General features: G+C 50.4%; 1 protein-coding gene across 1 annotated transcript in view; it reads right to left on the minus strand.

The window, feature by feature from the left end:
- GABARAP (GABA type A receptor-associated protein) overlaps window positions 1-17988 on the minus strand; it is a 116059-nt gene extending 98071 nt beyond the window's left edge. The window contains exons 1-3 of the mRNA XM_073654631.1: window positions 17808-17988; window positions 14683-14761; window positions 14490-14608 (exon numbers count right to left, since the gene is read on the minus strand). Coding sequence (XP_073510732.1) covers window positions 14490-14608; window positions 14683-14761; window positions 17808-17897 — 288 coding nt within the window. The 5' untranslated portion in view covers window positions 17898-17988. The remainder of the gene's footprint in view (window positions 1-14489; window positions 14609-14682; window positions 14762-17807) is intronic.
- Between the last annotated feature and the right edge of the window lie 263 nt (window positions 17989-18251).

An 18251-nucleotide genomic window follows, 5' to 3' on the forward strand; every position in this document is an offset into this window, starting at 1 on the left:
CTCCATCCTGTGCTGTATCTACTATTCCTGTACTGTACACACAGCTCTACACTACACCTCCATCCTGTCCTGTGCCTACTATGTACTGTACACACAGCTCTACACTACACCTCCATCCTGCCCTGTATCTACTATTCCTGTACTGTACACAGCTCTACACTACACCTCCATCCTGTCCTGTATCTACTATTCCTGTACTGTACACAGCTCTACACTACACCTCCATCCTGTCCTGTATCTACTATTCCTATACTGTACACACAGCTCTACACTACACCTCCATCCTGTCCTGTATCTACTATTCCTATACTGTACACACAGCTCTACACTACACCTCCATCCTGTCCTGTATCTACTATTCCTGTACTGTACACACAGCTCTACACTACACCTCCATCATGTCCTGTACCTACTATTCCTATACTGTACACACCGCTCTACACTACACCTCCATCCTGTCCTGTATCTACTATTCTAGTACTGTACACACAGCTCTACACTACACCTCCATCCTGTCCTGTATCTACTATTCCTGTACTGTACACACAGCTCTACACTACACCCCCATCCTGTCCTGTATCTACTATTCTTGTACTGTACACACAGCTCTACACTACACCCCCATCCTGTCCTGTATCTACTATTCCTGTACTGTACACACAGCTCTACACTACACCTCCATCCTTCCCTGTACCTACTATTCCTGTACTGTACACACAGCTCTACACTACACCTCCATCCTTCCCTGTACCTACTATTCCTGTACTGTACACACAGCTCTACACTACACCTCCATCCTGCCCTGTATCTACTATTCCTGTACTGTACACACAGCTCTACACTACACCTCCATCCTGTCCTGTATCTACTATTCCTGTACTGTACACACAGCTCTACACTACACCTCCATCCTGTCCTGTATACAGCTCTACACTACACCTCCATCCTGTCCTGTATCTACTATTCCTGTACTGTACACACAGCTCTACACTACACCTCCATCCTGTCCTGTATCTACTATTCCTGTACTGTACACAGCTCTACACTACACCTCCATCCTGTCCTGTATCTACTATTCCTGTACTGTACACACAGCTCTACACTACACCTCCATCCTGTTCTGTACCTACTATGTACTGTACACACAGCTCTACACTACACCTCCATCCTGCCCTGTATCTACTATTCCTGTACTGTACACACAGCTCTACACTACACCTCCATCCTGTCCTGTTTCTGCTATTCCTGTACTGTACACAGCTCTACACTACACCTCCATCCTGTCCTGTATCTACTATTCCTGTACTGTACACAGCTCTACACTACACCTCCATCCTGTCCTTTATCTACTATTCCTGTACTGTACACACAGCTCTACACTACACCTCCATCCTGTCCTGTATCTACTATTCCTGTACTGTAAACACAGCTCTACACTACACCTCCATCCTGTCCAGTATCTACTATTCCTGTACTGTACACACAGCTCTACACTACACCTCCATCCTGCCCTGTATCTACTATTCCTGTAATGTACACACAGCTCTACACTACACCTCCATCCTGTCCTGTATCTACTATTCCTGTACTGTACACAGCTCTACACTGCACCTCCATCCTGTCCTGTATCTACTATTCCTGTACTGTACACACAGCTCTACACTACACCTCCATCCTGTCCTGTATCTACTATTCCTGTACTGTACACACAGCTCTACACTACACCTCCATCCTGCCCTGTATCTACTATTCCTGTACTGTACACAGCTCTACACTACACCTCCATCCTGTCCTGTATCTACTATTCCTGTACTGTACACAGCTCTACACTACACCTCCATCCTGTGCTGTATCTACTATTCCTGTACTGTACACAGCTCTACACTACACCTCCATCCTGTGCTGTATCTACTATTCCTGTACTGTACACACAGCTCTACACTACACCTCCATCCTGTCCTGTACCTACTATGTACTGTACACACAGCTCTACACTACACCTCCATCCTGCCCTGTATCTACTATTCCTGTACTGTACACAGCTCTACACTACACCTCCATCCTGCCCTGTATCTGCTATTCCTGTACTGTACACAGCTCTACACTACACCTCCATCCTGTCCTGTATCTACTATTCCTGTACTGTACACAGCTCTACACTACACCTCCATCCTGTCCTGTATCTACTATTCCTGTACTGTACACAGCTCTATACTACACCTCCATCCTGTCCTGTATCTACTATTCCTGTACTGTACACAGCTCTACACTACACCTCCATCCTGTCCTGTATCTACTATTCCTGTACTGTACACAGCTCTACACTACACCTCCATCATGTCCTGTATCTACTATTCCTATACTGTACACACAGCTCTACACTACACCTCCATCCTGTCCTGTATCTACTATTCCTGTACTGTACACACAGCTCTACACTACACCTCCATCCTGTCCTGTATCTACTATTCCTGTACTGTACACACAGCTCTACACTACACCCCCATCCTGTCCTGTATCTACTATTCTTGTACTGTACACAGCTCTACACTACACCCCCATCCTGTCCTGTATCTACTATTCCTGTACTGTACACACAGCTCTACACTACACCTCCATCATGTCCTGTACCTACTATTCCTGTACTGTACACACAGCTCTACACTACACCTCCATCCTTCCCTGTACCTACTATTCCTGTACTGTACACACAGCTCTACACTACACCTCCATCCTGCCCTGTATCTACTATTCCTGTACTGTACACACAGCTCTACACCTCCATCCTGTCCTGTATCTACTATTCCTGTACTGTACACACAGCTCTACACTACACCTCCATCCTGTCCTGTATACAGCTCTACACTACACCTCCATCCTGTCCTGTATCTATTCCTGTACTGTACACACAGCTCTACACTACACCTCCATCCTGTCCTGTATCTACTATTCCTGTACTGTACACAGCTCTACACTACACCTCCATCCTGTCCTGTATCTACTATTCCTGTACTGTACACACAGCTCTACACTACACCTCCATCCTGTCCTGTACCTACTATGTACTGTACACACAGCTCTACACTACACCTCCATCCTGCCCTGTATCTACTATTCCTGTAGTGTACACACAGCTCTACACTACACCTCCATCCTGCCCTGTATCTGCTATTCCTGTACTGTACACAGCTCTACACTACACCTCCATCCTGTCCTGTATCTACTATTCCTGTACTGTACACAGCTCTACACTACACCTCCATCCTGTCCTGTATCTACTATTCCTGTACCGTACACAGCTCTACACTACACCTCCATCCTGTCCTGTATCTACTATTCCTGTACTGTACACAGCTCTACACTACACCTCCATCCTGTCCTGTATCTACTATTCCTGTACTGTACACACAGCTCTACACTACACCTCCATCCTGTCCTGTACCTACTATGTACTGTACACACAGCTCTACACTACACCTCCATCCTGCCCTGTATCTACTATTCCTGTACTGTACACAGCTCTACACTACACCTCCATCCTGTCCTGTATCTACTATTCCTGTACTGTACACAGCTCTACACTACACCTCCATCCTGTCCTGTATCTACTATTCCTGTACTGTACACACAGCTCTACACTACACCTCCATCCTGTCCTGTACCTACTATGTACTGTACACACAGCTCTACACTACACCTCCATCCTGCCCTGTATCTACTATTCCTGTACTGTACACAGCTCTACACTACACCTCCATCCTGCCCTGTATCTGCTATTCCTGTACTGTACACAGCTCTACACTACACCTCCATCCTGTCCTGTATCTACTATTCCTGTACTGTACACAGCTCTACACTACACCTCCATCCTGTCCTGTATCTACTATTCCTGTACTGTACACAGCTCTACACTACACCTCCATCCTGTCCTGTATCTACTATTCCTGTACTGTACACAGCTCTACACTACACCTCCATCCTGTCCTGTATCTACTATTCCTGTACTGTACACAGCTCTACACTACACCTCCATCCTGTCCTGTATCTACTATTCCTATACTGTACACACAGCTCTACACTGCACCTCCATCCTGTCCTGTATCTACTATTCCTGTACTGTACACACAGCTCTACACTACACCTCCATCATGTCCTGTACCTATTATTCCTGTACTGTACACACAGCTCTACACTACACCTCCATCCTGCCCTGTATCTACTATTCCTGTACTGTACACACAGCTCTACACCTCCATCCTGTCCTGTATCTACTATTCCTGTACACACAGCTCTACACTACACCTCCATCCTGCCCTGTATCTGCTATTCCTGTACTGTACACAGCTCTACACTACACCTCCATCCTGTCCTGTATCTACTATTCTTGTACTGTACACACAGCTCTACACTACACCTCCATCCTGTCCTGTATCTACTATTCCTGTACTGTACACAGCTCTGCACTACACCTCCATCCTGTCCTTTATCTATTCCTGTACTGTACACAGCTCTACACTACACCTCCATCCTGTCCTGTACCTACTATTCCTGTACTGTACACACAGCTCTACACTACACCTCCATCCTGCCCTGTACCTACTATTCCTGTACTGTACACACAGCTCTACACTACACCTCCATCCTGCCCTGTAGATACTATTCCTGTACTGTACACACAGCTCTACACTACACCTCCATCCTGCCCTGTACCTACTATTACTGTACTGTACACACAGCTCTACACTACACCTCCATCCTGCCCTGTATCTACTATTCCTGTACTGTACACACAGCTCTACACCTCCATCCTGCCCTGTATCTGCTATTCCTGTACTGTACACAGCTCTACACTACACCTCCATCCTGCCCTGTATCTGCTATTCCTGTACTGTACACACAGCTCTACACTACACCTCCATCCTGTCCTGTATCTACTATTCTTGTACTGTACACACAGCTCTACACTACACCTCCATCCTGTCCTGTATCTACTATTCCTATACTGTACACACAGCTCTACACTACACCTCCATCCTGTCCTGTATCTATTCCTGTACTGTACACACAGCTCTACACTACACCTCCATCCTGTCCTGTATCTACTATTCCTGTACTGTACACAGCTCTACACTACACCTCCATCCTGTCCTGTATCTACTATTCCTGTACTGTACACACAGCTCTACACTACACCTCCATCCTGTCCTGTATCTACTATTCCTGTACTGTACACACAGCTCTACACTACACCTCCATCCTGTCCTGTATCTACTATTCCTATACTGTACAGACAGCTCTACACTACACCTCCATCCTGTGCTGTATCTGCTATTCCTGTACTGTACACAGCTCTACACTACACCTCCATCCTGTCCTGTATCTACTATTCCTGTACTGTACACAGCTCTACACTACACCTCCATCCTGTCCTGTATCTACTATTCCTGTACTGTACACAGCTCTACACTACACCTCCATCCTGTCCTGTATCTACTATTCCTGTACTGTACACAGCTCTACACTACACCTCCATCCTGTCCTGTATCTACTATTCCTGTACTGTACACACAGCTCTACACTACACCTCCATCGTGTCCTGTATCTACTATTCCTGTACTGTACACAGCTCTACACTACACCCCCATCCTGTCCTGTATCTACTATTCCTGTACTGTACACAGCTCTACACTACACCCCCATCCTGTCCTGTATCTACTATTCCTGTACTGTACACACAGCTCTACACTACACCTCCATCCTGTCCTGTATCTACTATTCCTGTACTGTACACAGCTCTGCACTACACCTCCATCCTGTCCTGTATCTATTCCTGTACTGTACACACAGCTCTACACTACACCTCCATCCTGTCCTGTATCTACTATTCCTGTACTGTACACAGCTCTACACTACACCTCCATCCTGTCCTGTATCTACTATTCCTGTACTGTACACACAGCTCTACACTACACCTCCATCCTGTCCTGTACCTACTATGTACTGTACACACAGCTCTACACTACACCTCCATCCTGCCCTGTATCTGCTATTCCTGTACTGTACACAGCTCTACACTACACCTCCATCCTGTCCTGTATCTGCTATTCCTGTACTGTACACAGCTCTACACTACACCTCCATCCTGTCCTGTATCTGCTATTCCTGTACTGTACACAGCTCTACACTACACCTCCATCCTGTCCTGTATCTACTATTCCTGTACTGTACACAGCTCTACACTACACCTCCATCCTGTCCTGTATCTACTATTCCTGTACTGTACACAGCTCTACACTACACCTCCATCCTGTCCTGTATCTACTATTCCTGTACTGTACACAGCTCTACACTACACCCCCATCCTGTCCTGTATCTACTATTCCTGTACTGTACACAGCTCTACACTACACCCCCATCCTGTCCTGTATCTACTAGTCCTGTACTGTACACACAGCTCTACACTACACCTCCATCCTGTCCTGTATCTACTATTCCTGTACTGTACACACAGCTCTACACTACACCTCCATCCTGTCCTGTATCTACTATTCCTGTACTGTACACACAGCTCTACACTACACCTCCATCCTGTCCTGTATCTACTATTCCTGTACTGTACACACAGCTCTACACTACACCTCCATCCTGTCCTGTATCTACTATTCCTGTACACACAGCTCTACACTACACCTCCATCCTGTCCTGTATCTACTATTCCTGTACTGTACACACAGCTCTACACTACACCTCCATCCTGTCCTGTATCTACTATTCCTGTACTGTACACACAGCTCTACACTACACCTCCATCCTGTCCTGTATCTACTATTCCTGTACACATCTCTACACTACACCTCCATCCTGTCCTTTATCTACTATTCCTGTACTGTACACAGCTCTACACTACACCTCCATCCTGTCCTGTATCTACTATTCCTGTACACAGCTCTACACTACACCTCCATCCTGTCCTGTATCTACTATTCCTGTACACAGCTCTACACACCTCCATCCTGTCCTGTATCTACTATTCCTGTACTGTACACACAGCTCTACACTACACCTCCATCCTGTCCTGTATCTACTATTCCTGTACACAGCTCTACACTACACCTCCATCCTGTCCTTTATCTACTATTCCTGTACACAGCTCTACACTACACCTCCATCCTGTCCTGTATCTACTATTCCTGTACACAGCTCTACACTACCCCTCCATCCTGTCCTGTATCTACTATTCCTGTACTGTACACAGCTCTACACTACCCCTCCATCCTGTCCTGTATCTACTATTCCTGTACTGTATAAACAGCTCTACACTACCCCTCCATCCTGTCCTGTATCTACTATTCCTGTACACATCTCTACACTACACCTCCATCCTGTCCTGTATTTACTATTCCTGTACACAGCTCTACACTACACCTCCATCCTGTCCTGTATCTACTATTCCTGTACTGTATACACAGCTCTACACTACACCTCCATCCTGTCCTGTATCTACTATTCCTGTACTGTACACACAGCTCTACACTACACCTCCATCCTGTCCTGTATCTACTATTCCTGTACTGTACACACAGCTCTACACTACACCTCCATCCTGTCCTGTATCTACTATTCCTGTACACAGCTCTACACTACGCCTCCATCCTGTCCTGTATCTACTATTCCTGTACTGTACACACAGCTCTACACTACACCTCCATCCTGTCCTGTATCTACTATTCCTGTACTGTACACACAGCTCTACACTACACCTCCATCCTGTCCTGTATCTACTATTCCTGTACTGTACACACCTCTACACTGCACCTCCATCCTGTCCTGTATCTACTATTCCTGTACCTTACACAGCTCTACACTACACCTCCATCCTGTCCTGTATCTACTATTCCTGTACTGTACACACAGCTCTACACTACACCTCCATCCTGTCCTGTATCTACTATTCCTGTACACAGCTCTACACTACGCCTCCATCCTGTCCTGTATCTACTATTCCTGTACTGTACACACAGCTCTACACTACACCTCCATCCTGTCCTGTATCTACTATTCCTGTACTGTACACACAGCTCTACACTACACCTCCATCCTGTCCTGTATCTACTATTCCTGTACTGTACACACAGCTCTACACTACACCTCCATCCTGTCCTGTATCTACTATTCCTGTACACAGCTCTACACTACACCTCCATCCTGTCCTTTATCTACTATTCCTGTACTGTACACAGCTCTACACTACACCTCCATCCTGTCCTGTATCTACTATTCCTGTACTGTACACACAGCTCTACACTACACCTCCATCCTGTCCTGTATCTACTATTCCTGTACTGTACACACAGCTCTACACTACACCTCCATCCTGTCCTGTATCTACTATTCCTGTACACAGCTCTACACTACACCTCCATCCTGTCCTGTATCTACTATTCCTGTACTGTACACAGCTCTACACTACACCTCCATCCTGTCCTGTATCTACTATTCCTGTACACAGCTCTACACTACACCTCCATCCTGTCCTGTATCTACTATTCCTGTACACAGCTCTACACTACACCTCCATCCTGTCCTGTATCTACTATTCCTGTACTGTACACACAGCTCTACACTACACCTCCATCCTGTCCTGTATCTACTATTCCTGTACACAGCTCTACACTACACCTCCATCCTGTCCTTTATCTACTATTCCTGTACTGTACACAGCTCTACACTACACCTCCATCCTGTCCTGTATCTACTATTCCTGTACTGTACACACAGCTCTACACTACACCTCCATCCTGTCCTGTATCTACTATTCCTGTACACAGCTCTACACTACACCTCCATCCTGTCCTTTATCTACTATTCCTCTACTGTACACAGCTCTACACTACACCTCCATCCTGTCCTGTATCTACTATTCCTGTACTGTACACAGCTCTACACTACACCTCCATCCTGTCCTGTATCTACTATTCCTGTACACAGCTCTACACTACACCTCCATCCTGTCCTGTATCTACTATTCCTGTACTGTACTCACAGCTCTACACTACACCTCCATCCTGTCCTGTATCTACTATTCCTGTACTGTACACAGCTCTACACTACCCCTCCATCCTGTCCTGTATCTACTATTCCTGTACTGTATAAACAGCTCTACACTACACCTCCATCCTGTCCTGTATCTACTATTCCTGTACTGTACACAGCTCTACACTACACCTCCATCCTGTCCTGTATCTACTATTCCTGTACTGTACACAGCTCTACACTACACCTCCATCCTGTCCTGTACCTACTATTCCTGTACTGTACACACAGCTCTACACTACACCTCCATCCTGTCCTGTATCTACTATTCCTGTACTGTACACACAGCTCTACACTACACATCCATCCTGTCCTGTATCTACTATTCCTATACTGTACACACAGCTCTACACTACACCTCCATCCTGTCCTGTATCTACTATTCCTGTACACAGCTCTACACTACACCTCCATCCTGTCCTTTATCTACTATTCCTGTACTGTACACAGCTCTACACTACACCTCCATCCTGTCCTGTATCTACTATTCCTGTACACAGCTCTACACACCTCCATCCTGTCCTTTATCTACTATTCCTGTACTGTACACAGCTCTACACTACCCCTCCATCCTGTCCTTTATCTACTATTCCTGTACTGTATAAACAGCTCTACACTACCCCTCCATCCTGTCCTGTATCTACTATTCCTGTACACATCTCTACACTACACCTCCATCCTGTCCTGTATTTACTATTCCTGTACACAGCTCTACACTACACCTCCATCCTGTCCTGTATCTACTATTCCTGTACTGTATACACAGCTCTACACTACACCTCCATCCTGTCCTGTATTTACTATTCCTGTACACAGCTCTACACTACCCCTCCATCCTGTCCTGTATCTACTATTCCTGTACTGTACACACAGCTCTACACTACACCTCCATCCTGTCCTGTATCTACTATTCCTGTACTGTACACACAGCTCTACACTACACCTCCATCCTGTCCTGTATCTACTATTCCTGTACACAGCTCTACACTACGCCTCCATCCTGTCCTGTATCTACTATTCCTGTACTGTACACACAGCTCTACACTACACCTCCATCCTGTCCTGTATCTACTATTCCTGTACTGTACACACAGCTCTACACTACACCTCCATCCTGTCCTGTATCTACTATTCCTATACTGTACACACAGCTCTACACTACACCTCCATCCTGTCCTGTATCTACTATTCCTGTACACAGCTCTACACTACACCTCCATCCTGTCCTTTATCTACTATTCCTGTACTGTACACAGCTCTACACTACACCTCCATCCTGTCCTGTATCTACTATTCCTGTACACAGCTCTACACTACACCTCCATCCTGTCCTGTATCTACTATTCCTGTACTGTACACACAGCTCTACACTACACCTCCATCCTGTCCTGTATCTACTATTCCTGTACACAGCTCTACACTACACCTCCATCCTGTCCTTTATCTACTATTCCTGTACTGTACACAGCTCTACACTACACCTCCATCCTGTCCTGTATCTACTATTCCTGTACTGTACACACAGCTCTACACTACACCTCCATCCTGTCCTGTATCTACTATTCCTGTACACAGCTCTACACTACACCTCCATCCTGTCCTTTATCTACTATTCCTGTACTGTACACAGCTCTACACTACACCTCCATCCTGTCCTGTATCTACTATTCCTGTACACAGCTCTACACTACACCTTCATCCTGTCCTGTATCTACTATTCCTGTACACAGCTCTACACTACACCTTCATCCTGTCCTGTATCTACTATTCCTGTACTGTACACACAGCTCTACACTACCCCTCCATCCTGTCCTGTATCTACTATTCCTGTACTGTACACAGCTCTACACTACCCCTCCATCCTGTCCTGTATCTACTATTCCTGTACTGTATAAACAGCTCTACACTACACCTCCATCCTGTCCTGTATTTACTATTCCTGTACACAGCTCTACACTACACCTCCATCCTGTCCTGTATCTACTATTCCTGTACTGTATACACAGCTCTACACTACACCTCCATCCTGTCCTGTATCTACTATTCCTGTACTGTACACACAGCTCTACACTACACCTCCATCCTGTCCTGTATCTACTATTCCTGTACTGTACACACAGCTCTACACTGCACCTCCATCCTGTCCTGTATCTACTATTCCTGTACTGTACACACCTCTACACTACACCTCCATCCTGTCCTGTATCTACTATTCCTGTACTGTACACACAGCTCTACACTACACCTCCATCCTGTCCTGTATCTACTATTCCTGTACTGTACACACAGCTCTACACTACACCTCCATCCTGTCCTGTATCTACTATTCCTGTACTGTACACACAGCTCTACACTACACCTCCATCCTGTCCTGTATCTACTATTCCTGTACTGTACACACAGCTCTACACTACACCTCCATCCTGTCCTGTATCTACTATTCCTGTACTGTACACACAGCTCTACACTACACCTCCATCCTGTCCTGTATCTACTATTCCTGTACACAGCTCTACACTACGCCTCCATCCTGTCCTGTATTTACTATTCCTGTACACAGCTCTACACTACACCTCCATCCTGTCCTGTATCTACTATTCCTGTACTGTATACACAGCTCTACACTACACCTCCATCCTGTCCTGTATCTACTATTCCTGTACTGTACACACAGCTCTACACTACACCTCCATCCTGTCCTGTATCTACTATTCCTGTACTGTACACACAGCTCTACACTGCACCTCCATCCTGTCCTGTATCTACTATTCCTGTACTGTACACACCTCTACACTACACCTCCATCCTGTCCTGTATCTATTCCTGTACTGTACACACAGCTCTACACTACACCTCCATCCTGTCCTGTATCTACTATTCCTGTACTGTACACACAGCTCTACACTACACCTCCATCCTGTCCTGTATCTACTATTCCTGTACTGTACACACAGCTCTACACTACACCTCCATCCTGTCCTGTATCTACTATTCCTGTACTGTACACACAGCTCTACACTACACCTCCATCCTGTCCTGTATCTACTATTCCTGTACCTTACACAGCTCTACACTACACCTCCATCCTGTCCTGTATCTACTATTCCTGTACTGTACACACAGCTCTACACTACACCTCCATCCTGTCCTGTATCTACTATTCCTGTACACAGCTCTACACTACGCCTCCATCCTGTCCTGTATCTACTATTCCTGTACTGTACACACAGCTCTACACTACACCTCCATCCTGTCCTGTATCTACTATTCCTGTACTGTACACACAGCTCTACACTACACCTCCATCCTGTCCTGTATCTACTATTCCTGTACTGTACACACAGCTCTATACTACACCTCCATCCTGTCCTGTATCTACTATTCCTGTACTGTACACACAGCTCTACACTACACCTCCATCCTGTCCTGTATCTACTATTCCTGTACTGTACACAGCTCTACACTACACCTCCATCCTGTCCTGTAGCTACTATTCCTGTACTGCACACAGCTCTACACTACACCTCCATCCTGTCCTGTATCTACTATTCCTGTACTGCACACACAGCTCTACACTACACCTCCATCCTGTCCTATATCTACTATTCCTGTACTGTACACACAGCTCTACACTACACCTCCATCCTGTCCTGTATCTACTATTCCTGTACTGTACACAGCTCTACACTACACCTCCATCCTGTCCTGTATCTACTATTCCTGTACTGCACACAGCTCTACACTACACCTCCATCCTGTCCTGTATCTACTATTCCTGTACTGTACACACAGCTCTACACTACACCTCCATCCTGTGCTGTATCTACTATTCCTGTACTGTACACACAGCTCTACACTACACCTCCATCCTGTCCTGTATCTACTATTCCTATACTGTACACATAGCTCTACACTACACCTCCATCCTGTGCTGTATCTACTATTCCTATACTGTACATACAGCTCTACACTACACCTCCATCCTGTGCTGTATCTACTATTCCTGTACTGTACACACAGCTCTACACTACACCTCCATCCTGTCCTGTATCTACTATTCCTGTACTGTACACAGCTCTACACTACACCTCCATCCTGTCCTGTATCTACTATTCCTGTACACACAGCTCTACACTACACCTCCATCCTGTCCCGTATCTACTATTCCTGTACTGTACACACAGCTCTACACTACACCTCCATCCTGTCCCGTATCTACTATTCCTGTACTGTACACACAGCTCTACACTACTCCTCCATCCTGTCCCGTATCTACTATTCCTGTACTGTACACACAGCTCTACACTACACCTCCATCCTGTCCCGTATCTACTATTCCTGTACTGTACACACAGCTCTACACTACTCCTCCATCCTGTCCCGTATCTACTATTCCTGTACTGTACACACAGCTCTACACTACACCTCCATCCTGTCCCGTATCTACTATTCCTGTACTGTACACACAGCTCTACACTACACCTCCATCCTGTCCTGTATCTACTATTCCTGTACTGTACACACAGCTCTACACTACCCCTCCATCCTGTCCTGTATCTACTATTCCTGTACTGTACACACAGCTCTACACTACCCCTCCATCCTGTCCTGTATCTACTATTCCTGTACTGTACACACAGCTCTACACTACCCCTCCATCCTGTCCTGTATCTACTATTCCTGTACTGTACACACAGCTCTACACTACCCCTCCATCCTGTCCTGTATCTACTATTCCTGTACTGTACACACAGCTCTACACTACCCCTCCATCCTGTCCTGTATCTACTATTCCTGTACTGTACACACAGCTCTACACTACCCCTCCATCCTGTCCTGTATCTACTATTCCTGTACTGTACACACAGCTCTACACTACCCCTCCATCCTGTCCTGTATCTACTATTCCTGTACTGTACACACAGCTCTACACTACCCCTCCATCCTGTCCTGTATCTACTATTCCTGTACTGTACACACAGCTCTACACTACCCCTCCATCCTGTCCTGTATCTACTATTCCTGTACTGTACACACAGCTCTACACTACACCTCCATCCTGTCCTGTATCTACTATTCCTGTACTGTACACACAGCTCTACACTACACCTCCATCCTGTCCTGTATCTACTATTCCTGTACTGTACACAGCTCTACACTACACCTCCATCCTGTCCTGTATCTACTATTCCTGTACTGTACACAGCTCTACACTACACCTCCATCCTGTCCTGTATCTACTATTCCTGTACTGTACACACAGCTCTACACTACACCTCCATCCTGTCCTGTATCTACTATTCCTGTACTGTACACAGCTCTACACTACACCTCCATCCTGTCCTGTATCTACTATTCCTGTACTGTACACACTCAACTCTGCTATTCATTCTCACCTGATAGAGTTGTCCCATGGTGGCGCTTGTTGGGGGGATCACGTTGTTGACAAAGAAGAACAGGGCGTCCTCTGCACGTAAGTGAATCCTTTTTCTGATGAGAAAGTAGAACTGGCCGACTGACCAGAAGGGGTTTTTCAGTCAGAAGTGGTGACAGCGGGGTGGGGTGGGGTGCAGGGGGCAGCACTGATACCTGTCAAATCGGAGGGCACCAGATATTTCTTCTTGTCGAGGTCTCCGATCCTCGCCTTAGGAGCCTTCTCCACAATCACCTGACAACAAAGCATTAGCATCCAGTAACTCAGCTCCTCTCCACATTCTCAGGGGACCCAGTCCTTTTTTCCTCTCTCTCTCTGGGGGGGCCCCATCCCCCCCGCTCTCTCTCTGGGGGGGCCCCCATCCCTTCCTGTCTCAATCTGGGGGGCCCGGTCCCCCTCTCTCTGGGGGGGCCCACATCCCTTCCTGTCTCAATCTGGGGGGCCCGGTCCCCCTCTCTCTGGGGGGGCCCCCATCCCTCTCTGTCTCTCTCTGGGGGGCCCCCATCCCTCTCTCTCTGGGGGGCCCCCATCCCTCTCTCTCTGGGGGGCCCCCATCCCTCTCTCTCTGGGGGGCCCCCATCCCTCTCTCTCTGGGGGGCCCCCATCCCTCTCTCTCTGGGGGGCCCCCATCCCTCTCTCTCTGGGGGGCCCCCATCCCTCTCTCTCTGGGGGGCCCCCATCCCTCTCTCTCTGGGGGGCCCCCATCCCTCTCTCTCTGGGGGGCCCCCATCCCTCTCTCTCTGGGGGGCCCCCATCCCCCTCTCTCTGGGGGGCCCCCATCCCCCTCTCTCTAGGGGGCCCCGTCCCCCTGTCTCTCCATGGGGGGCCCCGTCCCCCTGTCTCTCCATGGGGGGCCCCGTCCCCCTGTCTCTCCATGGGGGGCCCCGTCCCCCTGTCTCTCCATGGGGGGCCCCGTCCCCCTGTCTCTCCATGGGGGGCCCCGTCCCCCTGTCTCTCCATGGGGGGCCCCGTCCCCCTGTCTCTGGGGGGCCCTCTCTCCCTCTCTCTGGGGGGGCCCATCCCTCTCTCTCCTTCTCTCTGGGGGGCCCCGGCCCTCTCTCTCTGGGGGCCCCCATCCCTCTCGGTCTCTCTCTGGGGGCCCCCATCCCCCTCTCTCTCTGGGGGGCCCCCATCCCTCTCTCTCTGGGGGGCCCCCATCCCTCTCTGTCTCTCTCTCTGGGGGGCCCTCTCTCGGTCTCTCTCTCTGGGGGGGGGCCCCCATCCCTCTCTCTGGGGGGGGGCCCCCATCCCTCTCTCTGGGGGGGGGCCCCCATCCCTCTCTCTGGGGGGGGGCCCCCATCCCTCTCTCTGTCTCTCTCTGGGGGGGGGCCCCCATCCCTCTCTCTGTCTCTCTCTGGGGGGGGGCCCCCATCCCTCTCTCTGTCTCTCTCTGGGGGGGGGCCCCCATCCCTCTCTCTGTCTCTCTCTGGGGGGGGGCCCCCATCCCTCTCTCTGTCTCTCTCTGGGGGGGGGCCCCCATCCCTCTCTCTGTCTCTCTCTGGGGGGGGCCCCCATCCCTCTCTCTGTCTCTCTCTGGGGGGGGGCCCCCATCCCTCTCTCTGTCTCTCTCTGGGGGGGGGCCCCCATCCCTCTCTCTGTCTCTCTCTGGGGGGGGGCCCCCATCCCTCTCTCTGTCTCTCTCTGGGGGGGGGCCCCCATCCCTCTCTCTGTCTCTCTCTGGGGGGGGCCCCCATCCCTCTCTCTGTCTCTCTCTGGGGGGCCCCCATCCCCCTCTGTCTCTCTCTCTGGGGGGCCCCCATCCCCCTCTGTCTCTCTCTCTGGGGGGCCCCCATCCCCCTCTGTCTCTCTCTCTGGGGGGCCCCCATCCCCCTCTGTCTCTCTCTGGGGGGCCCCCATCCCCCTCTGTCTCTCTCTGGGGGGCCCTCTCTCCCTCTCTCTCCGTCTCTCTGAGGGGCCCCGGCCCTCTCTCTCTGGGGGGCCCCATCCCTCTCTGTCTCTCTCTAGGGGGCCCTCTCGCCCTCTCTCTGGGGGGGCCCATCCCTCTCTCTCCTTCTCTCTGGGGGGCCCCGGCCCTCTCTCTCTGGGGGCCCCCATCCCTCTCGGTCTCTCTCTGGGGGCCCCCATCCCCCTCTCTCTCTGGGGGGCCCCCATCCCTCTCTCTCTGGGGGGCCCCCATCCCTCTCTGTCTCTCTCTCTGGGGGGCCCTCTCTCGGTCTCTCTCTCTGGGGGGGGGCCCCCATCCCTCTCTCTGGGGGGGGGCCCCCATCCCTCTCTCTGGGGGGGGGCCCCCATCCCTCTCTCTGGGGGGGGGCCCCCATCCCTCTCTCTGTCTCTCTCTGGGGGGGGGCCCCCATCCCTCTCTCTGTCTCTCTCTGGGGGGGGGCCCCCATCCCTCTCTCTGTCTCTCTCTGGGGGGGGGCCCCCATCCCTCTCTCTGTCTCTCTCTGGGGGGGGGCCCCCATCCCTCTCTCTGTCTCTCTCTGGGGGGGGGCCCCCATCCCTCTCTCTGTCTCTCTCTGGGGGGGGCCCCCATCCCTCTCTCTGTCTCTCTCTGGGGGGGGGCCCCCATCCCTCTCTCTGTCTCTCTCTGGGGGGGGGCCCCCATCCCTCTCTCTGTCTCTCTCTGGGGGGGGGCCCCCATCCCTCTCTCTGTCTCTCTCTGGGGGGGGCCCCATCCCTCTCTCTGTCTCTCTCTGGGGGGCCCCCATCCCCCTCTGTCTCTCTCTCTGGGGGGCCCCCATCCCCCTCTGTCTCTCTCTCTGGGGGGCCCCCATCCCCCTCTGTCTCTCTCTCTGGGGGGCCCCCATCCCCCTCTGTCTCTCTCTGGGGGGCCCCCATCCCCCTCTGTCTCTCTCTGGGGGGCCCTCTCTCCCTCTCTCTCCGTCTCTCTGAGGGGCCCCGGCCCTCTCTCTCTGGGGGGCCCCATCCCTCTCTGTCTCTCTCTAGGGGGCCCTCTCGCCCTCTCTCTCTGGGGGGCCCCGGCCCTCTCTCTCTGGGGGACCCCGGCCCTCTCTCTCTGGGGGGCCCCGGCCCTCTCTCTCTGGGGGGCCCCGGCCCTCTCTCTCTGGGGGGCCCCCTCTGTCTCTCTCTAGGGTGCTCCTTCTGTCTCTCTCTAGGGGGCCCCCATCCCTCTCTGTCTCTCTCTCTGGGGGGCCCTCTCTCGATCTCTCTCTGGGGGCCCCCATCCCTCTCTGTCTCTCTCTAGGGGGCCCGGTCCCCCTCTCTCTGGGGGGCCCTCTCTCCCTCTCTCTCTGGGGGCCCCCGTCCCTCTTCCCCCCTCCCACCCCCGAGGCCCCGCCCTCGCTCCGCCCCCGCTCACCGGCACTCGGTCCGGGTACTTCTTGCGGATCTTCTCGCCCTCTGACCGCCGCTTCTCGAACGCGTGCTCCTCCTTATACACGAACTTCATGTCGGCGGCTGCAGCTGAGACTGACGGAGACAGATAAACAGCCCCGCCCCCTCCGCTTCCGCACTATACCACGCCCACATCACACTGAGGACACGCCCCTAGAGCACAAGCTGCCCAACAACAGCCGCCCACGTCACGGGAAACTCCAACAATATGGCGAGGGCACGTCAATGACGGACAGCATGTGACCAATCACAGTCCAAGATCAACAGCACTGTCAGTGACGTAAAATTCAGCCAATCCTGGACACTACAGCATCGACAACACAAGCAGACACGCCCCCTGTCACATGAGTGACTAACATTCTCATCACTGCCACCTGGTGGACGACAGAAGCAGAACTGACTCTCTACT

Source organism: Phyllobates terribilis, unplaced genomic scaffold, assembly GCF_046119375.1.
Source record: "Phyllobates terribilis strain yellow unplaced genomic scaffold, ASM4611937v1 Scaffold_11__3_contigs__length_659146591, whole genome shotgun sequence".
NCBI classification, from domain to species: Eukaryota; Metazoa; Chordata; class Amphibia; order Anura; family Dendrobatidae; genus Phyllobates; species Phyllobates terribilis.